The following is a 26,201-nucleotide window of genomic DNA, read 5'->3' as shown; positions in this document are numbered from 1 at the left end:
TATTAACCACTGCTAAGAGCATGAAGCGGTCTGTGTCTAAACACTAGAAAACACAAAGTTGCAATAAATACATCACACGTGACATGCAAAAAATTCTAAAGTGTCTAGTGCTAAATAAATAAATATTAAAATGTTGTTCTACAAACGTTGCAAATAACAAAGTGACAAGTGCCCTATGAAGAGGTCACTCTGAAAAGTGCTAAACACACGTGCCATGCAAATGGTTCTATGATAGTAAACAGTTCATATGGGTAAGTCCCCGGTGCACTATAAGTGAAAAAAGGCGTCCTTTGTGGGATTCCTCAAAGCACACAACAGGTGTTAATCCAGTGCTGGTGTCTCGCGTTGTGATTGTGCAGAGACTCACCAGCTGTATATCCCCTGCAGGGGTAACGAGTAGTCACAGTATGTGCCACTGTGCAGCAGGGCTTGGCAAGACCAGGACCAGGATGATATCATAAGGACATAAGAAGAAAGGATTCCATAGTGTGAAACCGTTTAAAACCACTATTTATTAGGTCAGATAAAAAGGGTACTCACATTGTAATAGAAAAAATGAGCGGTGTACAATGCTTACAAAGATGTTCCTAAGCATCAGCTTTGCAGGGAGATGTCAGCAAGGCATTCAGTCAAAGGCCACGCCGCTCATTTTTTCCATTACAATGTGAGTACCCTTTTTATCTGACCTAATAAATAGTGGTTTTAAACGGTTTCACACTATGGAATCCTTTCTTCTTATGTCCTTATGATATCATCCTGGTCCTGGTCTTGCCAAGCCCTGCTGCACAGTGGCACATACTGTGACTACTCGTTACCCCTGCAGGGGATATACAGCTGGTGAGTCTCTGCACAATCACAACGCGAGACACCAGCACTGGATTAACACCTGTTGTGTGCTTTGAGGAATCCCACAAAGGATGCCTTTTTTCACTTATAGTGCACCGGGGACTTACCCATATGAACTGTTTACTATCATAGAACCATTTGCATGGCACGTGTGTTTAGCACTTTTCAGAGTGACCTCTTCATAGGGCACTTGTCACTTTGTTATTTGCAACGTTTGTAGAACAACATTTTAATATTTATTTATTTAGCACTAGACACTTTAGAATTTTTTGCATGTCACGTGTGATGTATTTATTGCAACTTTGTGTTTTCTAGTGTTTAGACACAGACCGCTTCATGCTCTTAGCAGTGGTTAATACTGTTTTTTCCTTTTGAGGGAATATAGCACTAGACACCTTGGATGCGATTTATTGCACTCATTATGCTTCTCATGTTTAAATCACCAGTCACTTTAACCCACAGGAGTGGTAATAACTGCCATACATATTTCACTTAAAGGAATACACACGTGACACTTTTGATAAAACTGTATATATGCAGACATTTCTTCTGCAACTTTGGGACAGCGCCACACTCACACACTTTTCTTTTTTCACTTTTTCCGCTCATTCCACCCCCTGTGGAGTCAGCGTATGTGAGGGCAGCAGTCTATCAATTTAGGAATATACTTCCCACCTAGGCTTCTAATTACACCCATTAGCGCGGACTCCCTATTTCCTCTGTAAAACATTTTACAGCCACAAGGGTCAGTGGTAGTGAAAAATTCCCAGATGTCAGTGGTTGGTTGGAGTTATAAATGCCCTCATGTCAGTGGGAGGATTTGTGCCCCATCATTGGTGTCAGTGGGAGGAATGTAGTGCGCCGTTATTGATGTTCAGTAATCAGTAGGAGTTATGGTGTCCCATCATTGGTGGCCAGTGGAAATAATATAGTGTCCCATCATTGGCGTTCAATGGGTGGAATGGTGTCCAATCAGTAGTGGTCAGTGGAAGGAATATAGTGCCCCATCTTTTGTGTTCAGTGGTTATGCAGCAGAATATAGTTCCACATCATTGGTGTACAGTTGAAGGACTAGTGCACCATCATTGGTGTTCAGACGCACTTACCATTGTGCAGACTCCTTGTCCTTGTGATGACATCACAGCTGAGAGAGTGCGGGTGCCATAAGGCAGGCAATCACTTCACCTATCACTTCGCCTGTGGTAGATTGCATTCAACACTTAGCATGTTCCAGCACTTGCTGCCCACTCTGCAATCAGTAGCTCCCTGCCTCCAGTCTGCAATGAGAAAACCCTGCAGGCATGGGCCAGGTTTACAGCAGCCAGCTGGCCCTAAGCAGCTCACCAGCTGTAATTTGGGAAGTGTGGTTTTATAGGAACGGGGCAGGCTGACAATGAAAGGATTCTAAGATTGTATGATATGGGGTAAGCTTGCTTTCTGACGAGACACATTACAGTCTGATTGTACAATCTCTTTTAGATTTGTCCACAACTATGTAGTTCGAGTATCTACGTAACTGGATACAAATTAAATGGAGTGTCTAGGTAGGCCATCACACTATGCAGCCCTTGGTAAAGGGAATTGTACAGTTGGACTGTAATATGCATGGCAAGGTTTAGTTTTCATTTGATCTAAAAATTGTTCTGTTTTGGATTCTCAGATTTGCACAAGGCGGTTCTGGGACTGCGGAACATGTCGTCTGAGGCGGGACTGGCATCCTATGACTATGAGACACTGAAAGTCACAACACCAAAAGATAACATCTTTCATGTGGAATTAAACCGTCCTGAGAAAAGAAATGCCATGAACAAAGCTTTCTGGAGGCAAGATAATATACACATCCTCTTCAGCAAGGCCACACTGCAGGCTGTGGTATTTTAACAGGATTACTGTAGCCATGAAATGAAAGGATCATGGACATAAAGGAGCAAGGACCGCTTACAAAATGATATGATCTGATTGCTTGGTAGCAGCTCTAATGCCCCGTACACACAGTCGGATTTTCCGACGGAAAATGTGTGATAGGACCTTGTTATCGGAAATTCCGACCGTGTGTAGGCTCCATCACACATTTTCCATCGGATTTTACGACACACAAAGTTTGAGAGCAGGCTATAAAATTTTCCGACAACAAAATCCGTTGTCGGAATTTCTGATCGTGTGTACACAAATCCGACGCACAAAGTGCCACGCATGCTCAGAATAAATAAAGAGACGAAAGCTATTGGCCACTGCCCCGTTTATAGTCCCGACGTACGTGTTTTACGTCACCGCGTTCAGAATGATCGGATTTTCCGACAACTTTGTGGGACCGTGTGTATGCAAGACAAGTTTGAGCCAACATCCGTCGGAAAAAATCCTAGGATTTTGTTGTCGGAATGTCCGAACAAAGTCCGACCGTGTGTACAGGGCATTAGAAACCAGGATAAGCCTCATTGCAATATATTGTTTTTAGACTTCTGCAAGCTTATAGCAGAAGAGCATTTGCAACCAATCAGAAACCTTCTTTTGTTTTGCTGTTTGCTCTAAGATGATGAATTTAACATTTTGGTTTTCAATAGAACAATATGAATATCAGTATTGCCCCTTAAAGCCTAAGTTTAGCCAAAGTTAAAAAAAAAAGAAAAATCAGCACAGGGGACGTAACTTACAGTTAGCATGATAGAAACCAGTGGCGGCTGGTGTGTTTTTTTTTTTTTTTGTTTGTTTTTTGGGAGGAGGGAGCGGCAAACAAGCACCCACCCCCCAGCTGTTTGCCGGTCGGTCCGGCACTTACCCCATTGTAGTTGGCAGTGTGGTGCAGCGGCTCGGCTACGAGTCCTCTCCTCCATGGCAACTTCTAGCTCCTCCCCTCCTCCTTCTAAGAATCCAATAGGATTTCCTGTCCTTTCAGCCAATCGTGTGACCGGTCTCAAAACCCGCTTTCTGAATGGCCGGGAGGAGGATTAGTGTTACAACAGCAAATATTGATTCTCTGTTGTAATACACCTGGGTGGGCTCAGAGTGCACTCTCTGCGACCCAAGCCCACCCTATATTGAAGCCTATTGGAGCCTCTGGCTCTAATCGGTGCTTCAAAAAAACAGCCCCTCCACATTGGAATCCATGCGCCGGTGTCCTGAAAGTGGCCGGACGCATGGAGGGGGAGAGGGCGCCCTTAATGGACAGGCCGCCCCTGATAGAAACGTAGAAAAGTGAGGGCAGAAAAAGACTGAGTAGTCCATCGAGTCTGCCCTTTTTTTTTTTTTTTTTTTTCTTTTCATGTCTGACTATAGATTTTTGCTTATCCTAAGCGTGTTTGAAGCCATTTACTGTTGACTGTCTCACTACCTCTGTTGGTAGTTTATTCCAATCATCAACCACTCTTTCAGTAAAATAATACTTTCTAAGATTAGTTTTGAACTTTCCTCCAGTTAGTTTGAGGTTATGTTCTTGATTTTGCTTTCATATTGAAAAGCATGCCTTCCTGAACCTTATTCACCCCCTGGATGTATTTAAAGGTTTCAATCATGTCTCCCCCTTCCCTTCTTTCCTCCAGACTGTACATATTAAGTTCCTGAAGCCACTCTCGATATGTTTTATCCCCCACATCTTTAAGCATTTTTGTTACCCGTTTCTGGGCTCTTTCTTATTTCTTATATCTTTTTGTAAGTGAGGTATACAGAAATGGATACAGTATTCTAAATGGGGTCTCACTAAAGATCTATATAGAGGAATCAGAACCTCCTTTCTCCTGCTGGTGATCCCTCTAGAGATGAATCCTAGAATTCTTTTGGCTATTTCCACTGCCTGGTCACACTGTTTGCTCATTTTGCAATCATCTGAAATAAGTACCCCCAAATCTTTTTCTTCTGTAGTGCTGGCCAACACTGTACCCCCCAATGTTGTATTCTCTCAGGGGATTATTTTTTCTTTGTGCTGATTGTGTTTTAGGAGACATTTTCATCTTTCCTAACCCCCCATCATTGACAAAACATGTATGCACATCAGTTCTGGTTCTGAGTCAAGCCAGAGACAGGTAATTGGCATTTTTAAAAGGAGATCAGTAATTGCGGCTCGTATTTTTGTTTTCTCAAAACAGGTGTACCCTGAAGCCTTTTTGACTTTTCAGTCTATTGTCAGATATACCTCTTTCCATTTAAACAATAGGCCTAACTCTCACCTGAGAGTCTGTGCTACAATATCCATTTAACCACTTGACGACCGCCTCACGCCGATGTACGTCGGCAAGGCGGCACGGACAGGCAAAATCACGTACAGGGTACGTGATTTGCCTTCCGCGGGTGGGGGGTCCGATCGGACCCCCCCCCCGCCGCCCGAGGCGGTCCCGTTCTGTCCCCCGGCGATCAGAGACGAGGGGGAGGCCATCCGTTTGTGGCCCCCCCCTCGCGATCGCCGCCGGCCAATGGGAACACTCCTTTGCTGCTGTATGCTAAACAGCAGCAAAGGAAGTGATGTATTCTCCCCTCGGGTCGGTAGTTTCCGTTCCGGCCCGAGGAGAGACGGCATGTGAGTGACTGCACTAACACACACACACACAGTAGAACATGCCAGGCACACATTACACCCCGATCCCCCCCCCGATCCCCCCCCAATCACCCCCCCCCCCCGTCACAAACTGACACCAGCAGTTTTTTTTTTTTTTTTTTTTCTGATTACTGCTGTGTCAGTTTGTGACAGTTACAGTGTTAGCACAGTTACTGTTACCCCCCTGTAGGTCTAGGGTACCCCCCTAACCCCCCCTAATAAAGTTTTAACCCCTTGATCACCCCCTGTCACCAGTGTCGCTAAGCGATCATTTTTCTGATCGCTGTATTAGTGTCGCTGGTGACGCTAGTTAGTGAGGTAAATATTTAGGTTCGCCGTCAGCGTTTTATAGCGACAGGGACCCCCATATACTACCTAATAAATGTTTTAACCCCTTGATTGCCCCCTAGTTAACCCTTTCACCACTGATCACCGTATAACCGTTACGGTTGACGCTGGTTAGTTTGGGTTTTTTTTGTGTCAGGGCACCCGCCGTTTATTACCGAATAAAGGTTTAGCCCCCCGATCGCCCGGCGGTGATATGCGTCGCCCCAGGCAGCGTCAGATTAGCGCCAGTACCGCTAACACCCACGCACACAGCATGCGCCTCCCTTAGTGGTATAGTATCTGATCGGATCAATATCTGATCCGATCAGATCTATACTAGCGTCCCCAGCAGTTTAGGGTTCCCAAAAACGCAGTGTTAGCGGGATCAGCCCAGATACCTGCTAGCACCTGCGTTTTGCCCCTCCGCCCAGCCCACCCAAGTGCAGTATCGATCGATCGCTGTCACTTACAAGGCACTAAACGCATAACTGCAGCGTTCGCAGAGTCAGGCCTGATCCCTGCGATTGCTAACAGTTTTTTTGGTAGCGTTTTGGTGAACTGGCAAGCACCAGCCCCAGGCAGCGTCAGGTTAGCGCCAGTACCGCTAACACCCACGCACGCACCGTACACCTCCCTTAGTGGTATAGTATCTGAACGGATCAATATCTGATCCGATCAGATCTATACTAGCGTCACCAGCAGTTTAGGGTTCCCAAAAACGCAGTGTTAGCGGGATCAGCCCAGATACCTGCTAGCACCTGCGTTTTGCCCCTCCGCCCGGCCCAGCCCACCCAAGTGCAGTATCGATTGATCACTGTCACTTACAAAACACTAAACGCATAACTGCAGCGTTCGCAGAGTCAGGCCTGATCCCTGCGATCGCTAACAGTTTTTTGGTAGCGTTTTGGGGAACTGGCAAGCACCAGCGGCCTAGTACACCCCGGTCGTAGTCAAACCAGCACTGCAGTAACACGTGGTGACGTGGCGAGTCCCATAAGTGCAGTTCAAGCTGGTGAGGTGGCAAGCACAAGTAGTGTCCCGCTGCCACCAAAAAGACAAACACAGGCCCGTCGTGCCCATAATGCCCTTCCTGCTGCATTCGCCAATCCTAATTGGGAACCCACCACTTCTGCAGCGCCCGTACTTCCCCCATTCACATCCCCAACCAAATGCAGTCGGCTGCATGAGAGGCATTTTCTTTATGTCCTCCCGAGTACCCCTACCCAACGAACCCCCCCAAAAAAGATGTTGTGTCTACAGCAAGCGCTGATATAGGCGTGATACCCGCTATTATTGTCCCTCCTGTCCTGACAATCCTGGTCTTTGCATTGGTGAATGTTTTGAACGCTACCATTCACTAGTTGAGTATTAGCGTAGGGTACAGCATTGCACAGACTAGGCACACTTTCACAGGGTCTCCCAAGATGCCATCGCATTTTGAGAGACCCGAACCTGGAACCGGTTACCGTTATAAAAGTTAGTTACAAAAAAAGTGTAAAAAAAAAAAAAAAAAAATATGAAATAAAAAAAAAATAGTTGTCGTTTTATTGTTCTCTCTCTCTCTATTCTCTCTCTCTATTGTTCTGCTCTTTTTTACTGTATTCTATTCTGCAATGTTTTATTGTTATTGTTATTGTTATTATGTTTTATCATGTTTGTTTTTCAGGTGTGTAATTATTTATACTTTACTGTTTACTGTGCTTTATTGTTAACCATTGTTAACCATTTTTTTGTCTTCAGGTACGCCATTCACGACTTTGAGTGGTTATACCAGAATGATGCTTGCAGGTTTAGGTATCATCTTGGTATCATTCTTTTCAGCCAGCGGTCGGCTTTCATGTAAAAGCAATCCTAGTGGCTAATTAGCCTCCAGACTGCCTTTACAAGCCGTGGGAGGGAATGCCCCCCCCCACCCCCACCGTCTTCCGTGTTTTTCTCTGGCTCTCCTGTCTCAGCAGGGAACCTGAGAATGCAGCCGGTGATTCAGCCAGCTGACCATAGAGCTGATCAGAGACCAGAGTGGCTCCAAACATCTCTATGGCCTAAGAAACCGGAAGCTACGAGTATTTCATGACTTAGATTTCGCCGGATGTAAATAGCGCCATTGGGAAATTGGGGAAGCATTTTATCACACCGATCTTGGTGTGGTCAGATGCTTTGAGGGCAGAGGAGAGATCTAGGGTCTAATAGACCACAATTTTTTCAAAAAAGAGTACCTGTCACTACCTATTGCTATCATAGGGGATATTTACATTCCCCGAGATAACAATAAAAATGATTAAAAAAAAAAATATGAAAGGAACAGTTTAAAAGTAAGATTAAAAAAGCAAAAAAATAATAAAGAAAAAAAAAAAAAAAGCACCCCTGTCACCCCCTGCTCTCGCGCTAAGGCGAACGCAAGCGGCGGTCTGGCGTCATATGTAAACAGCAATTGCACCATGCATGTGAGGTATCACCGCGAAGGCCAGATCGAGTGCAGTAATTTTTCCAGTAGACCTCCTCTGTAAATCTAAAGTGGTAACCTGTAAAGGCTTTTGAAGGCTTTTAAACATGTATTTATTTTGTTGCCACTGCACGTTTGTGCGCAATTTTAAAGCATGTCATGTTTGGTATCCATGTACTCGGCCTAAGATCATCTTTTTTATTTCATCAAACATTTGGGCAATATAGTGTGTTTTAGTGCATTAAAATTTAAAAAAGTGTGTTTTTTCCCCAAAAAATGCGTTTGAAAAATCGCTGCGCAATTACTGTGTGAAAAAAAAAAATGAAACACCCACCATTTTAATCTGTAGGGCATTTGCTTTAAAAAAATATATAATGTTTGGGGGTTCAAAGTAATTTTTTTGCAAAAAAAAAAAACTTTTTCATGTAAACAATAAGTGTCAGAAAGGGCTTTGTCTTCAAGTGGTTAGAAGAGTGGGTGATGTGTGACATAAGCTTCTAAATGTTGTGCATAAAATGCCAGGACAGTTCAAAACCCCCCCAAATGACCCCATTTTGGAAAGTAGACACCCCAAGCTATTTGCTGAGAGGCATGTCGAGTCCATGGAATATTTTATATTGCGACACAAGTTGCGGGAAAGAGACAAATTTTTTTTTTTTTTTTTTTTTTTTTTGCACAAAGTTGTCACTAAATGATATATTGCTCAAACATGCCATGGGAATATGTGAAATTACACCCCAAAATACATTCTGCTGCTTCTCCTGAGTACGGGGATACCACATGTGTGAGACTTTTTGGGAGCCTAGCCGCGTACGGGACCCCGAAAACCAAGCACCGCCTTCAGGCTTTCTAAGGGCGTGAATTTTTGATTTCACTCTTCACTGCCTATCACAGTTTCGGAGGCCATGGAGTGCCCAGGTGGCACAAAACCCCCCCAAATGACCCCATTTTGGAAAGTAGACACCCCAAGCTATTTGCTGAGAGGTATAGTGAGTATTTTGCAGACCTCACTTTTTGTCACAAAGTTTTGAAAATTGAAAAAAGAAAAAAAAAAATGTTTTTTCTTGTCTTTCTTCATTTTCAAAAACAAATGAGAGCTGCAAAATACTCACCATGCCTCTCAGCAAATAGCTTGGGGTGTCTACTTTCCAAAATGGGGTCATTTGGGGGGGGTTTATGCCACCTGGGCATTCCATGGCCTCCAAAACTGTGATAGGCAGTAAAGAGTGAAATCAAAAATTTTCACCCTTAGAAATCCTGAAGGCAGTGATTGGTTTTCGGGGTCCCGTACGCGGCTAGGCTCCCAAAAAGTCCCACACATGTGGTATCCCCATACTCAGGAGAAGCAGCTAAATGTATTTTGGGGTGCAATTCCACATAGGTCCATGGCCTGTGTGAGCAATATATCATTTAGTGACAACTTTATGAAAAAAAAAAAAAAAAAAAGTGTCACTTTCCCGCAACTTGTGTCAAAATATAAAATATTCCATGGAATCAATATGCCTCTCAGCAAATAGCTTGGGGTGTCTACTTTCCAAAATGGGGTCATTTTGGGGGGTTTTGTGCCACCTGGGCATTCCATGGCCTCCGAAACTGTGATAGGCAGTGAAGAGTGAAAGCAAAAATTTACACCCTTAGAAATCCTGAAGGCGGTGCTTGGTTTTCGGGGTCCCGTACGCGGCTAGGCTCCCAAAAAGTCCCACACATGTGGTATCCCCATACTCAGGAGAAGCAGCTGAATGTATTTTGGGGTGCAATTCCACATAGGCCTATGGCCTGTGTGAGCAATATATCATTTAGTGACAACTTTTTGTAAATATTTTTTTTTTTTTTTGTCATTTTTCAATCACTTGGGACAAAAAAAATGAATATTCAATGGGCTCAACATGCCTCTCAGCAATTTCCTTGGGGTGTCTACTTTCCAAAATGGGGTCATTTGTGGGGGTTTTGTACTGCCCTGTCATTTTAGCACCTCAAGAAATGACATAGGCAGTCATAAACTAAAAGCTGTGTAAATTCCAGAAAATGTACCCTAGTTTGTAGACGCTATAACTTTTGCGCAAACCAATAAATATACCCTTATTGACATTTTTTTTACCAAAGACATGTGGCCGAATACATTTTGGCCTAAATGTATGACTAAAATTTAGTTTATTGGATTTTTTTTATAACAAAAAGTAGAAAATATCATTTTTTTTCAAAATTTTTGGTCTTTTTCCGTTTATAGCGCAAAAAATAAAAACCGCAGAGGTGATCAAATACCATCAAAAGAAAGCTCTATTTGTGGGAAGAAAAGGACGCAAATTTCGTTTGGGTACAGCATTGCATGACCGCGCAATTAGCAGTTAAAGCGACGCAGTGCCAAATTGGAAAAAGACCTCTGGTCCTTAGGCAGCATAATGGTCCGGGGCTCAAGTGGTTAAAGACATTGCTCCTACAGATTGCCGCTCTCTCTGTTTTCATTACAAACTATTTAATTATTGCTTCTTCCTTCCTTGGCTTTCTGTATTTTACAAAACAATGGGATTGATTTACTAAAACTGGAGAGTGCAAAATCTAGCGTATCTCTGCATAGAAACCAATCAGCTTCCAGCTTTTTTTCAGAGCTTAATTGAACAAGCTGAAGTTAGTAGCTCATTGGCTACCATGCATAGCTGCATCAGATTTGGCACTCTCTAGTTTTAGTAAACCAACTCCAGATTCTGCTTGATCAGCTCCTGCAAAAAATGGAATAAACTTTGTATTATTAAGTGTTCTTGCATAGCAAGACCACTTACTGTTATCTCACATATATATTATTCTTATTATTATTAGTGGGAATGCTTTAGCAGTCCCACTATTGTTATTCGATTTTATTTATTTTTAATTCTAATAATTTTATTCCGTACATTTTTTGGTTCTGCGTAACTTCTGCATACTTTCAGCTATTAAAACCATTCAATTATTAAAATGTTCGTCTCTTTTAGCTGAGGTGTGCTCTTTTTCAACTTTTTTTCTACCATTTATACTTTTTAAAATATTAAGCTTTTTAACACTTTTTTTTTTTTAACATTGAAGTCAATGGGAGCATGCTTGAAATCCTTAAATTCTTCTTCCGCTCCCAAAAGTTTCAGCTCCTTCATACTTTCACCTAGAGACACCAAACAAACTTTAAAATGTTCACAAAATATTCAGCTATCTGGCTATATCTTTTCAGTTTGATATCTTTTACAGTTTTAGAGAAAAAGCTTTTTGTTTAGAGGTCATTTTAGGAAATTTTAGCCATTAATCAGAGTGTACTGTGTTTGTTTTGTTGCCATGGTTACCAAAGCTTCTGTTATACACGGGGGGAGGTGGCTGGAGCATCTCAGCTCTGATTACAGAGCCCGGGGGAGGGGACAGACACACCATGTACTGATTTATAATAGAGGAATATGATGGGGCAATTATGATGGGGTAATTCTGATGGGGCAGTTTTGATGGTGGCAATATGATGGGGCAGTTTTGATGGGGACAATTTTTATGGAGCAGTTTTAAAGGTGGCAATATGATGGGGGCAATTCTGATGGGGCAGTTTTGATGGTGGCAATATGATGGGGCAGTTTTGGTAGGGCAGTTTTGATGGGGGCAGTTTTGATGGTGGCAATATGATGGGGCAATTCTGATGGGGCAGTTTTGATGGTGGCAATATGATGGGGCAGTTTTGATGGTGGCAATATGATGGGGCAGTTTTGATGGGGACAATTTTGATGGGGCAATTCTAATGGGGCAGTTTTGATGGTGGCAATATGATGGGGCAGTTTTGATGGTGGTAATATGATGGGGCAATTCTGATGGGGCAGTTTTGATGGTAGCAATATGATGGGACAATTTTGATGGGACAGTTTTGATGGGGCAGTTTTGATGGGGACAATTTTGATGGGGCAGTTTTGATGGCAGTATGATGGGGCAGTTTTGATGGCGGCCGTTTTAGCAATTTAGCTATTCAGCATTCCCACGCATTTTCCCCAGGAAATGCATTTTCTAGTTATTATTATTGTAGCCAAATTTACCACCCTAACTCCTCACACAGTTTTTACACTACATAGACAAGTAATATACCGAAACGTGCGGATTGTTCCCGAATGGTGTGCTATTATTTTGTGGAACGTTTCACCGAATGGTTCACGAAATATCGTCGTTTGTGCGGCGAAATTGGTCCCATAGGAATGAATGGGGAAACTAGAGTGGGAGGTGACAAAAGCTGAAAAATCAGAACATGATTTCTAAACTGCCGCCACTCCCTCATTTTCAAGGCCACCTACACAAATCTTATATCAAAACGTTCAGCTATCCCTGCTGCCACTAAACATGTCCACGGCTAAGCCATAGTCCTGATAGTTTTCACAATATGACCATTTGTTTGCAACTCACGCCGTCCATTGACATTCATTGAAACTACACTCTAGCCCCTTCAAATTTGAAGGGCAATTTCTAAACTGCGACCGCAGTTTTTCAGAGACATGTATCAAAATCTAGGTCTGGGTCTTGTGATTCTTGGTGTGCTATTACTTTGTGGAACGTTTCGCCGAATGGTCCACGAAATATCATCGTTATTGCGGCGAAATTGGTCCCATAGGAATGAATGGCGAAATGTTCAATGTCATTTAATTGGTGTGCTATTACCTTGTGGAACTTTGTGAAAAGCTGAAATATACCAGTGTGAATCCGGCCTCAATGTCATTTAATTGGTGTGCTATTACTTTGTTGAACGTTTCGCCGAATGGTTCACGAAATATCGTCGTTTTTGCAGTGAAATTGGTCCCGTAGGAATGAATGGCGAAATGTTAAAAACTAGAGTGGGAGGTGACAAAAGCTGACAACCCCATGATCAGCCAAAACATTATGACCGCCCCATGAAAAAAAAAATAATTTTTGAAAAAAAATTAATTTTTGAAAAAAAATTTATTTTTGAAAAAAAATTTATTTTTGAAAAAATTAATTTTTGAAAAAAAATTAATTTTTGAAAAAAAATTCATTTTTGAAAAAAAAATATTTTTGAAAAAAAAAATTTCATTAAAAAAAAAAAATCATTTTTGAAAAAAAAAATCATTTTTGAAAAAAAAAAATTCATTTTTGAAAAAAGAAAATTCATTTTTGAAAACAGAAAATTCATTTAAAAAAAAAAAAAAAAAAAATCATTTTTGAAAATAAAAACTTTTGAAAAAAATGTTCAGCTCTTTCAGCTAATGATGGGACTTCAACTTTTTTACTACTATTTATACTTTTTAAAATATTAAGCTTTTTAACAATTTTCACAGTTACTCCGCCCACTCCAGTTGTAGAGGCAAGAACACTTTTCACAATTTCCCCAGAAATTGTACCTTTTCTAGTTATTCTTATTCTACAGTAGTTGAATAGTGCCAACAGTGTGCACAGTGCTTTACAAAATAAAGGCAGTTTCAGTATCAGACAAGGGGGTTAGAAAGCCTCTGCTTATGAGAGCTTACAACCTAAAGAAGGGGGAGTGTTGCAAAAAGTTGTAACTATGTCGGGAGAAGTTGTTCAAGAAAGTAAAATTCAGTTGTTAGCTAGAAGGTGGGATAGGCATTCCTGAAGATATGAATTTTCAGGGGTCCCCTAAAAGCAGAGTAGGAGATAACCAGACAGATTGGGGTAAGGAGTTTGGGGTGAGGAGGATGAGAGAGGCTTTGGAGAAATCCTGGAGACACACATGGGAGGGGATGGGAAGGGAGTAGGCGTTCTTACAGTACAGTTTGGTTGATATTTTAAGATGAGTCTGGTGATGTAGCTGGGCGCAGAGCTGTGGATAGCTTTGTAAGTTGCTAGTATGTTGCATAGTTACATAGTAGGTGAGGTCGAAAAAAGACACAAGTCCATCAAGTCTAACCTATGTGGGTGATTTTATGCCAGTATTACATTGTATATCCCTGTATGTTGCGGTCGTTCAGGTGCTTATCTAATAGTTTCTTGAAACTATCGATGCCCCCCACTGAGACCACCGCCTGTGGAAGGGAATTCCACATCCTTGCCGCTCTTACAGTAAAGAACCCTCTACGTAATTTAAGGTTAAACCTCTTTTCTTCTAATTTTAATGAGTGGCCACGAGTCTTGGTAAACTTACTTCCGCGAAAAAGTCCCTATTGTGGGGTCACCAGTATGGTATTTGTATATTGAAATATCATATTCCCTCTCAAGCGTCTCTTCTCCAAAGAGAATAAGTTCAGTGCTCGCAACCTTTCATCATAATTAATATCCTCCAGACCCTTTATTAGCTTTGTTGCCCTTCTTTCTACTTTCTCCATTTCCAGTACATCCTTCCTGAGGACTGGTGCCCAGAACTGGACAGCATACTCTAGGTGCCGCCGGACCAGAGTCTTGTAGAGTGGGAGAATTATCGTTTTATCTCTGGAATTAATCCCTTTTTAATGCATGCCAATATTCTGTTTGCTTTGTTAGCAGCAGCTTGGCATTGCATGCCATTGCTGAGCCTATCTTCTACTAGGACCCCCAGGTCCTTTTCCATCCTAGATTCCCCCAGAGGTTCTCCACCCAGTGTATAGATTGCATTCATATTTTTGCCACCCAAATGCATTATTTTACATTTTTCTACATTGATCCTCATTTGCCATGTAGTCGCCCACCCCATTAATTTGTTCAGATCTTTTTGCTGGGTTTCCACATCCTGCAGAGAAATTATTGCCCTGCTTAGCTTAGTATCGTCCGCAAATACAGATTGAACTGTTTATCCCATCCTCCAGGTCATTTATGAACAAATTAAACACAATTGATCCCAGCACAGAACCCTGGGGGACCCCACTACCCACCCCTGACCATTCTGAGTACTCCCCATTTATCACCACCCTCTGAACTCGCCCTTGTAGCCAGTTTTCAATCCATGTACTCACCCTATGGTCCATGCCAATGGACCTTATTTTGTACAGTAAACGTTTAAGGGGAACTGTGTCAAATGCTTTTGCAAAATCCAGATACACCACGTCTACGGGCCTTCCTTTATCTATGTTTGATTTTATTTGTTGGTCAATTGGAAGCCAGTGGAGGGATTGGCAGAGAGGAATGGCAGACGCTGAGTAGTTGGTAAGGTAATCAGTTAAGGTTGTAATTGGTATAGGCCAGAAGCCCTTATATGCATAGTGGTTCTGGGTTTGTGACGCAATATCAGAGGGTCAGCATGACAGCTAGACAACTAGCATTTTCAGAAAGAAGACTGCAGTCACGGCCCTTTTTCTTTCTTTAATTTATTCCCTGGTTTGTTGTGAAGTGCACTCAAGTCTGCGGTCACTTTTAAACTATAGCAAATGTAGCATTATAGAAAATGGTCCAACTCTGATGAAACGGATCAACGAATATTATAATTCCTGAAATGCCAGATAATTTTTAAGGGATATGTGCTTTTCTTTCTTCTCACAGGGAGATGGTCCTCTGCTTCCGTGCCTTATCAGACGACACTAATTGTAGAGCAGTCGTTATTTCTGGTGCTGGTAAAATGTTCACTTCAGGTAAGTCAATCATCTATATAACACTAAGTGGTTGATTTACTAAAACTAGAGAATGCAAAATCTGGTGCAGCTCTGCATAGTAGCCAATCAGCTTCTAATTTCAGCTTGTTCAATTAAGCTTTGACAAAAAAAAAACCTGGAAGCTTATTGTTTTCTATGCAGAGCTGTACCAGCAATTACACTCTCCAGTTTTGCTAAATCAATCCCTTTCTGACTCTCTCTTGCCAAAACCACAAGATAGGTTATCTGGCACAGTTAAGGCTTCTGGATTCTGGGGAAAAATGATCTGGTTTCACACGGGCTGTCCAAGCATCAGGTCCCCCTGTCAGTTTTCCATGTGGACCTCATTGGATCATCCATAGCTCTCTATGGAGTGGCGGATGTCAGCAGACATGTCCGCTGTTACCTGCCGGCATCTGATCCGATCCTGTCCACCAAAAACAGCAGATCGGATGACAGTCGAATGGAAACAGACAGGTGGTCCGTTTCTATCTGACAGCTCTATAGAGAACAGCGTGCTGTGTCCGCTCTGCATAACGGAGTGGACACGGACCTGTCATCCACCTGCTTAGTGGGGAGATCCCTCATGTGAAAATAGCCTTAGTTGGTTAGGTTAAAAACAAAACAAGCCATGAACATCAAACTACTAAATAAATACTTCTCAAACATTCTCTCCTTGTTCCCAAACCATGCAGGCACTGAGCAGCCTTTCAGTCTGGAATTTCACATTTAGAGCGAACTGCATTACCATCTCTCTGTCTGAGTGACCTGCTAAACTTATTCACCCCCCTCCCTTCTGTGTTGCTGCAGCCTTCTCATCTCAGCTTTCTTTGGATCATTTTTTTTTTTTTTTTAAATTGTTTATTTATTCCAGGAAACAGATCCACAAGGACCACAATTACACATTACAGATACATAATGTCAGCATTACATACATTGGGGATCTATGATGACATTGTGCAATATTTAACATACTGTTGGATCCATAACGACAAACTACCATATAGTAAATCGTTAGAGTGCATCTTAAAATGTAAACCTATGCATATACTGCTTCTTTCCCCAGTCCTATGAGAGTGTTTGTAAAGTCACGGGAATAATTCTCGTGTCTGACATTGTTAGCATATAATTTTGCTGCCCCGCGGACACGTCTCCTGCTCTTTTTCTATATAACCTAAAAAAAACCCATAAAGCTTGGTAAAAAAAAAATTAAGAGAAAAAAAAATGGGGGTGTGGGGGGGGGGGGGGTTGAGTAAATAGAGGGGAGGAAAAAAGAGGGGGGAAGAAGAAGAGAAAGGGGGGGGGGGGGTTCACGGACATGCACAGCTTAATTTGTGTATTATTGCTACTGTCGATAGCACCCTATTTCCTTGCCATCAGGAATTATCTTATAAACTTGTGTTGTGAGGGGTGATCCCTAAGGTTTGTCCTTCTTCTGAGTATTTGAATATATTCCACAGTTGCCATGTCTTGGAATATCTTTCCTGTCTATTCTGGTGTGTTAAGATAAGGTCCTCCATTTTGTTTATCATCTCAGCTTTCTTATAATGTCCTTCAATTTCCTTAGTGGGCCATGGGAAGTGAATGTTACTTGTTACAAAACATACTGAGGTTGATGTACTAAAACTGGAGAGTGTGGGGGCGTGGCCTGACGCAGCATGGAGTGGGACGTATAGACACAGAGCTCCGTCCATCACTCCTAATCCTCATTAATCCTGGACATCCTGCACTAACAAACCGGCTGGATTGTGTCCCTGGGACACCTGGAGCAGAATTATCCAGTTCCTGCGGAGAGAGAGCGCGTGACGGCCCGAACGGAGCGGCGATCTCCTGCCCGGCGGCACACTAAATTTAGACCGCGGCTTCGGCCTACCACCGGAGGTCGCGGCCATCTTGGTCCTCCTCATCTGCGGCCCTGCCTGAAGCCTGCATCAATACACAGGTACCTAGCTGCGGGATAACCCCCTGGGGGAACGGGATTGCACTCATCCCCCTGATTACTAGCTTATATAATCATCAAAGGCCCAGGGAGAACGGCCTGGATTGCGGCCTAGACCTCTATGCTGTGACCGGCGGCCATTTTGGTACACCTACCTCCTCTGCCTGTATTGTAACACAGCCTGCGGTCCTGTTCTTCCCCTCCAAATAGTACCTACTCGGCCCTCTGTGTCTCACAGGGCATAGCTCCAGTCTGCCAATATCTCTGAGAAAGGAGGGGTAATACCTCACACACTGACACAGCAAGATAAGCTCCTGTCCCCATTTTCCCAGATACCCTAACATCTGGACATCATGTCGCCATCGAAATCTCAGAAAGTCGCCGCATCTAAATTGGATCAATACCGCCGACAGGACAGGGAGGAACAGGCAGAAAATGACGGCGACGCTGCACATGGCGAGGAGCGCACAGCGGGAGACAAAGAAAAGCTGCTGGAAGCAATAACCCTCTGCAGAACATCACTTGCCTCACAGATAGAAGAAGTCAAGGTAGACATATCCTTGATCAGACAAGACTTCCACAAACTCCGAGACCGTGTTAAAGAAACTGAAACCCGCATCAGTGACATGGAGGACACCATTCCCCCAATGAGAACGGAGGTGCACCACATGAAGCAGCAAATCCAACAACTATTCTCCAAGCAAGAAGACCTTGAGAACAGAAGCAGGAGATGTAACCTCCGCCTCATTGGTCTGCCGGAGGGGGCTGAGGGTAAGGACCCCACGCTTTTCCTGGAGCAATTGCTCATCAAGACCTATGGTAGAGAGGCCTTCTCCCCCATGCTGGCAGTTGAAAGAGCCCACCGCATGCCCGCCAGACCACCGCCACAAGGAGCCCCACCACGTACTTTTATAGCCAAAATGCTCAACTACAGAGATAGAGACGCTGCCCTGCGACTTGCAAGGGAAAGGGGCAACATCCCCCTAGGCAACGTAAAAATTGCGGTGTTCCCTGACTTTTCGGCGGAGGTGCAGCGACGCAGACAAAATTTCATGGAAGCAAAGCGCAAGCTTAGAAACCTCAACATGAAATATGCCATGCTGTTTCCAGCGCGTCTCCGAGTGGAACACGACGGCCGTGTTTCCTTTTTTGAAGATCCCGCTGAGCTGATGGCCTGGTTGGAACGCAGAAGCAATCTGGAAAAGGCGGATTAAAGTGTCTGTGAGTATGTAATCATACGTTAATCTTCCACATGCACACCCCTGAAATAGATGTAACAACAACCCACTATCAATTTCCACTGAACACCCACCCCTATTTACTTCACCAGTTGTTACCGTTGTGAAGAATAGCCCAAGGGTTAGAGGGACACAGTGCCTACACAAATATCTACATGTACTCCCCTGTTGTGGGCTTAGATCCAGTTTATATTCTGCGGATCATTTCTGATACACAATGCTGGAACTTTCCTGGGACAAATCCCTAAATGATCGAACTACACTCATTACTTTTTACATCTCAATGGAGCTCTGGACTGCTGCAGTCCTACAGTCCACAAGCAGAGTGCAGCGTACTCTGCCCCCATACAAGTCTGGAACTGGCGGCCTAAGAAGAAAATACCACAACAGCACCAACCTTGATAATGTGCAAACTCCAGCTACACACCTGAGTGAAGAGAGGTTAGCCCTCTCTGTGTTTTTTCTTCCATGGAAAGAGAAGTTTAGAGACAATCATCCTACTTCAAGTACTTTACTTTCATTATTTTTTCTCTCAATATGCCGTCAGGGCCGAGACTGTACAGAAAGTTTTGTTATGGGTGAATGCTAGCATCAGTTGGGGAAGATGCAAAGCAGGGAGGGGGGAGGGGGGAGGGGAAACCTACAAGTTGAATTTCAATGTAAGTGTTTTAATGTTCAAGCGCACGGCGCTGACATACCTTTTGTTTCACTGGTGTCCAGACGCTGCATGCAGTGAGTTACATCACATAACCAGAAAGAATATAACCATTTTTGCTTTTTTCCAATTAAGGAAAGAAGGGTGTAGATTGAAATCACAAAAACACATTCTATTACAACTCCCGTTTCTATATAAATATGTTACCTTTCAATATAGCGTCAAGTCTGGGTTCATAGGGAAAGCATTGTCATGCATACACACCGAGACCAATTGGAGAGAATACGTATCGGGGGGGGGGAGGGGGAGGGGGAAACCAAAAAGCCAGATTCAACTACACGTGCTCTGGTTAACCTGTGTGTGACAATGCTATATCCTACGTTTAACTGGTGTTCAATTGCTACCCATAGCATGTTATATCGCAGATGTATTGGGAGCCTGATACTTTCTGTTCTGTTTCTTCTAAGGAAAGGGAGCCTCAGGCTGGGTGCACAGAAATCCGTCCCATTTTATTTATTGCCCTTTTATTATTTCTTCTTCTATCACGCTACCAGATGCAAAAACATAAAGAAAAATCTGTTACTGATGCAGGCTAGCACTGACTGGGTGGGGGATGTTGCTGGGAGGGGGGAGCAGAAAAGGGAAGCTGAAAAACTGAACTTAAACGTGCGCACTTTAACTGCTACGTCTACAACACCAACACGTCCCGGTTCCATCAGGTGTCTACTGGACAAATACAATATGTTGTATCACCCATCCCTGCTATTTAACCATCCTACATCGCCCCGCCACAATGGGGCTAAAAGCTACATTAACATACTAATATATAGGCACAAACAACAATGCCTAGAATATCACTGAAGTTCCTTACATGGAACGTGAGGGGATTACGTGATCAAATTAAACGGGCGGCAGCCCTCGCATTTATTAAAAAGCAAAGAGCGGATGTGGTGACCCTGGTTGAGACCCACATAGAGGGTAGACTTCAGATGACACTGCGTCGCCCGTGGGTGGGTTGGGCATTCCACTCGACCCATACAACACACTCGAGAGGTGTCTCGGTACTTATCGCAAAAACAGTGCACTTTGAATTATGCGAGCTACACACTGACCCACAAGGTAGATATATATTTATATCCGCTAAATTACACGGGGAACCCTTCTTGATCCTGGCTGTCTATGTCCCTCCCCCATTTTCCACTTCCATACTACTAGAGGGAATCTCCTTTATAGCAAAATACCCAACAGCTCAGACAATATGGATGGGAGATTTCAATAGTACACTTAATGAGGAACTGGACAGACTGAGACCAACTCCACTTGCTACAAACCCCCCCAGGGATACTAAACTAGCCAGGCTTTTCTCACCCTTTCACTTGATAGACACCTGGAGGCATAAACACCCGCACACGCGTAAATACTCCTGCTTCTCAGCAACACACAATACCATGTCAAGAATTGATTTTATTTTTATATCCCAAAATCTGTTCGCACGTCTCCTTGAGACAGAGTTTGGTCCTAGACTGCTCTCGGATCACGCTCCATACTGGATCACCCTCACCTTCCATATAGATAAACCACCAACTTCATGGCGCCTTAATCCGTTCTGGCTGACGCTGTTGCCAGAGGATGACGACTTGTCAGCCGAATGGGAGACCTTCTTCCGAGAAAACTCAGACTCTGCCTCTTTCCTGATAGTATGGGAAACTTTTAAAATACACGCCAGGGCTACCCTAATAACTCGCATCAACAAGATCAAAGCAAACTCATCAGATATATATGAGAAGGCGGAGACTGAATTCTCACGCATAGAACACACATATCAAAATGACCCATCCCAAGCTAACGCCTCCCACTTAAAACTACAATCTAGGATCATGAACCAACTCCAATACGAAAAAGCAAGACAGAAATTATTTTTTGCCAAACAGAAGTATTTTGAGCAGGGTGAGAGAGCTGGAAAACTCCTGGCGTTTCTAGCTCGAAATGAGGACAAACCCCCAGTGGTAATTGCACTTCATAGCCCAGAGGGGCAAAAAATCACAGATCCTCCTGTTGTGTCATCTAAATTTAGGGAGTTTTTTATGGACTTATACAATTCTAGGACCCAAGAGGGACCAGACGATATGATCCCCTTTCTGGAAGGAGTAGCATTCCCTCAACTTACGCTTGAACAAAGGGAGCTTCTAGAGGCCCCTCTCATTAAAGAAGAAATAGACACCGCAATTGCAAGTTTTGCCAAATCTAAATCCCCTGGCTCAGATGGGTTACCCATAGAATTTTACTCACATTACAATGAAATAATCACCCCCAAACTGCTTACCCTTTATAATGTCATGTTTCAACAATTCACCCTCCCATCCTCTATGGGTGAGGCCACAATTGTCTTGATACCTAAACCGGGCAAGGACTTGGGTCACCCGGATTCCTACCGCCCTATCTCATTACTACAGGCTGATATTAAGATTCTGGCCAAAATTCTAGCCATGCGACTCAATCAAGTGATACTCAACCTTATACATGCTGACCAGGCAGGTTTTATGCCGGGACGTAACACTTCCTTTAACCTACGGAAATTATTTATAAACCTGCAGGCTATACATGAGAATGTAGGCACAAGAGTGATAGTCACCCTTGATACAGCCAAGGCTTTCGACTCGGTTGAGTGGGGATACCTCTGGTGCTGTCTTGAACGATATGGTTTTGGTCCAAACTTCATTCAATGGGTACAATTACTATACCAGAACCCCGCGGCCAGAGTGGTGGCAAATGGATGGCCGTCTCAGAAGTTCGACCTCCACAGAGGCACGAGACAGGGCTGCCCATTGTCCCCACTACTGTATGCTCTGGCTGCGGAACCACTGGCTATTTCTATCCGGACAGACCCAGAGATCATAGGATTAAAAACTGGAACCCTCACAGAAAAAATCAGCATGTACGCTGATGACACATTACTCTATCTGGCGGACCCAGGTCCTTCCCTCCACCGGGCTCTTCAGACAATTGAACGATTTGGGAAATTCTCGGGCCTCAAAATAAATTGGGGGAAATCCCAAGTTTTACCAATAGACACTTTCCCACCCACGGAATTCCAAGCCACCCTACCATTACAAAGAGTAGACACAATTAAATACTTAGGAATAAATACCTCCAAAAATCCAGCAGACTATATAACACTTAACATTAAACCATTATATTCCCTTATTAAAACTAAAACACAATCGTGGACTAGACTACCCTTAGGAGTATGGGGCCGCATCAACCTTATAAAAATGATACTACTCCCTAAAATATTATATATACTCTGGCATACCCCAACATACATACCTCTAAAACACTTTAAAATAATGGAGTCCCTTCTCAAGCCCTTTGTGTGGGGGAAAAATAGACACAAGATTGCATGGCAAACCCTCAAAAACCCAACAGACATGGGAGGTACAGCACTTCCAGACCTTAATCACTACTATATTGCGTCCCAACTCTCCCAACTTTACCATATAGATAAGGTGGACAGTGAAAGATTCCGGATGCTACTCTGCCCACAATGGGCCCAAGGAACCTCAGATTCCATATATGCTATCACCATGGGCACTAGGACCAATGAAGGTAACACACACAAAACATCCCTGTTGTACCAATACAGACGCATCTGGGAACTCGCAAACAACAAACTCAATATACCCAGACACAACGACTTCACTCCCTTATGGTGTAACAGAGGCCTACCAGAGCTCCACAATATCCATGACCCGAGACCCTGGATGGAGAGGGGTATACTCTACTTGCACCATGTCTGGTCAAACGGAACCCTTAAAAGTTTTGACACCCTTAAAGAGGAATTCCATCTGGCCAGCAATATGGTATTCAGATTCCTCCAATTGAGACACGCAATACAGGCACAATTTCCACAACTCCCACTACAGTCAGCCCCCAATCCTCTAATAGCAATCATAAAAGACATAGACCCAAAAAAATTAATCTCCTGTTTCTATAACATGCTCACTATCCCAATAGCCACAAAAATAGCATACGGCCTCAAATCCCGCTGGGAAAGGGATCTGGGTAACCTAGAAGATGAGGAATGGGAAGAAGCATTGGACACATGTAAAGAAGTATCTCCCAAACTATCAGACAGGTTGACACAATTAAATATAATACACCGTACATACCTAACCCCGCATAGGATAGCCAGATACAAACACAACTGCTCAACATTGTGTCCAATGTGTAAGTCCACAGAGAGTTCGTTCTACCATCTCCTCTGGTCATGCCCACAGATACAGGGCCTATGGAAACAGATAGTGACCTTCCTTCATGACAACATGGGCTCACCTGTGACACTGGACCCCAAACAATGCCTGTTAGGTGTATTCCCGAACCCACTGGAAAAATACACCAAGGTATTTCTACAGGAGACCCTGTTTTCATGCAGAAAGATAATAGCTAGGAAATGGATGCGTCCCTTACCACCCGAGACTAAAGAATGGAAAGCAGAGGTAAATGGGACACTCCCATATAAACGGGTGATATACATCAATAGAGGGTGCCCAGACAAATACAATAGAATATGGGATCGATGGCTACAGGACTCGGAAACCTGCTCATGACCACTGTAAATTTCTTTGCACTGGAGAAATACCTCCCCTCAATGAAAATACTATAATCATACCCTACATTAAACGATAATATCAATAGAGAACATCAGAAGAAACGTACTACAGACCATTCATGTATGTAACCATCTTTATTTTACGTACAATTACATTGCAATGTATACATGTATAAATATGTGCAAATGATATGACTTGTACGCATTCTGATTCACAATAAAAAACTTTGTTAGAAAAATAAAAAAAAACTGGAGAGTGCAAAATCTGATGCAGCTCTGCATAGAAACCAATCAGCTTCCAGGTTTTAGCCCTGGTTCACACCAGTGCAGCTTTGAAATCGCGCTACTTCAGCACTGATTTCATTGTGGTTTGCAACTTCATTTAACAGAAGTCTATTCAAGTCGCAATGAAATTGTTAAAACGTAGTGCAGGAACCTTTTTCATAATAGCTGTGACATGAGTCGCAGCGATATGTACAGTTTCATTGCTGGCAATGGGGTGCAAGTCACACCGGTGTAAACAAGGGCTTATTGTCAAAGCTTAATTGAACAAACTGAAGTTAGAAGCTGATTGGATACCATGCACAGCTGCACCAGTTTTTTTTTTGCACACACCAGTTTTAGTAAAGCAACTCCACTGTGTATTTACTGACTGTATGTTTTCTTACAATGGGCCAACATGCAAGTTCACTGCCAAATGCTCCAGGTCATATCTCCACAGGAGGTGCTTTGCTTAGAAGGAATCAGAAGTATAGTGGAAGTACAGGCACAAAATCTAGAGAGAGAGTGGGTGCTAATTTACATCTGTCACCTACCTCTGCCTCTCAAAGGAAACCAAGATAGAGGAAGTCATGGCACTGTAACATCCATGTGCAGATTACCGAGAAGAAAGTATTTTGAACAGTGAACCTATATTTTCAGGGTACTTATGTACAGTCTTTGCCATTATGGCAGCAACTGGTATTTGTATGGTTTAGGCACAGTTTTGGGGTTTGGATAAGTAGGGTAGTTAAAGGTTAGAGGAACTTCACTCCCTCTGTACATTTTCCCTTCCCCCTCTTACCTTGTCCACTGGGTTGTCCTCAAAAAAACATACTCACACATTCATCGAATCTAGCGCTCTGGTGTAATCTGCCGCTCCTTTGCCACATGCGGGGTCCTGCTCCGCCATCTTCTTTTCTTACGTCATCAGGGGCCTGGCTGTCTCTTTCTGGTTCTTGCAGCTGGTCCCCTGATAACTCGGCATGGTGCATGTGCTGTGTGGTGGAGATTGCCCCGGGCATACACAGTGTGGCATGCATAATGTGAGAAATACTGTTCCTGTTATTACTGGATCAATCTATAAAAGGTTTTTTTCTCTAGTCATCTTCCAGGACGGCACACCTGAGAGATGAGAGGCTCCTCCCTACAGGAAACACAATCAATCGACAGCTGTTTTAAGTCCCCACCCTTCCCCTTGATCCTCAGTTTTTGATTGTGTTTCTCCCTACACAGCGAAACCGTTTGTTTTTTTCAAATGGCCCGAAGCCTGGCGCTGGTGGTCCCCCCCTGGGAGCCGGACCAAATGCCTGGGGAAGGCCTACGGCCACATCACCCTGAAAGTGAAAGAGGGCGCCGCCTGCCCGATCTCGTAGGATCTCGGAGGCAAAGCAGGGTCGGGCCTGGTTAGTACCTGATGGGCCTCTGGGTCTGGCCGGATATAATTATCCTTCCTGGGGGGTTCCCCTATCCTTTCCTCAGGGGGGGCAGCAGAAACTGGAAGAGCCCCCCTGAGAGCTGAAGGCCCCTGGGTACAGTGGTGTCCCCAGAACTTCAGGGGCCTTTTTCCTGTCTCCCCCCCTTACCTGTCCGGGCGTCCGTTCAGACAGGGGTGCTGGCTGTCAGTTCTTTCCAGGGCCCCCGACTCCTGGGCCCCTGGTAGCCCGCGTGGGCTGCTGGGGAGGGCGCCGCTTGAACGACCCGCGTTCTTACCCAGGAGGGAAGGCTGAGAGTCAGCAGGAGCAGGCGCCCACATCCTTCTTTCGAGGAGGCACCAGTTCGCTACGGTGGATGTCTGCCTAAACCACCTCCAGAATGGAATGAGGAACGTACGGCATTGCCCCCCCCCCCCCCAGGTGTAT

At 43.7% G+C, this 26,201-nt stretch overlaps 1 protein-coding gene across 2 annotated transcripts in view; it reads left to right on the top strand.

Moving 5' to 3' along the window:
* ECH1 (enoyl-CoA hydratase 1) overlaps positions 1-26,201 on the top strand; it is an 82,685-nt gene that overhangs the window by 5,266 nt on the left and 51,218 nt on the right. For both annotated transcript variants that reach the window (XM_073598740.1, XM_073598742.1), the window contains exons 2-3: positions 2,507-2,669; positions 15,552-15,640. In XM_073598740.1, coding sequence (XP_073454841.1) covers positions 2,507-2,669; positions 15,552-15,640 — 252 coding nt within the window. The remainder of the gene's footprint in view (positions 1-2,506; positions 2,670-15,551; positions 15,641-26,201) is intronic.

Source organism: Aquarana catesbeiana, linkage group LG09 (assembly GCF_042186555.1).
Source record: "Aquarana catesbeiana isolate 2022-GZ linkage group LG09, ASM4218655v1, whole genome shotgun sequence".
NCBI lineage: Eukaryota > Metazoa > Chordata > Amphibia > Anura > Ranidae > Aquarana > Aquarana catesbeiana.
Note: the sequence above shows the minus strand (reverse complement) of the source record. Positions and strands in the feature narration are given on the sequence as shown.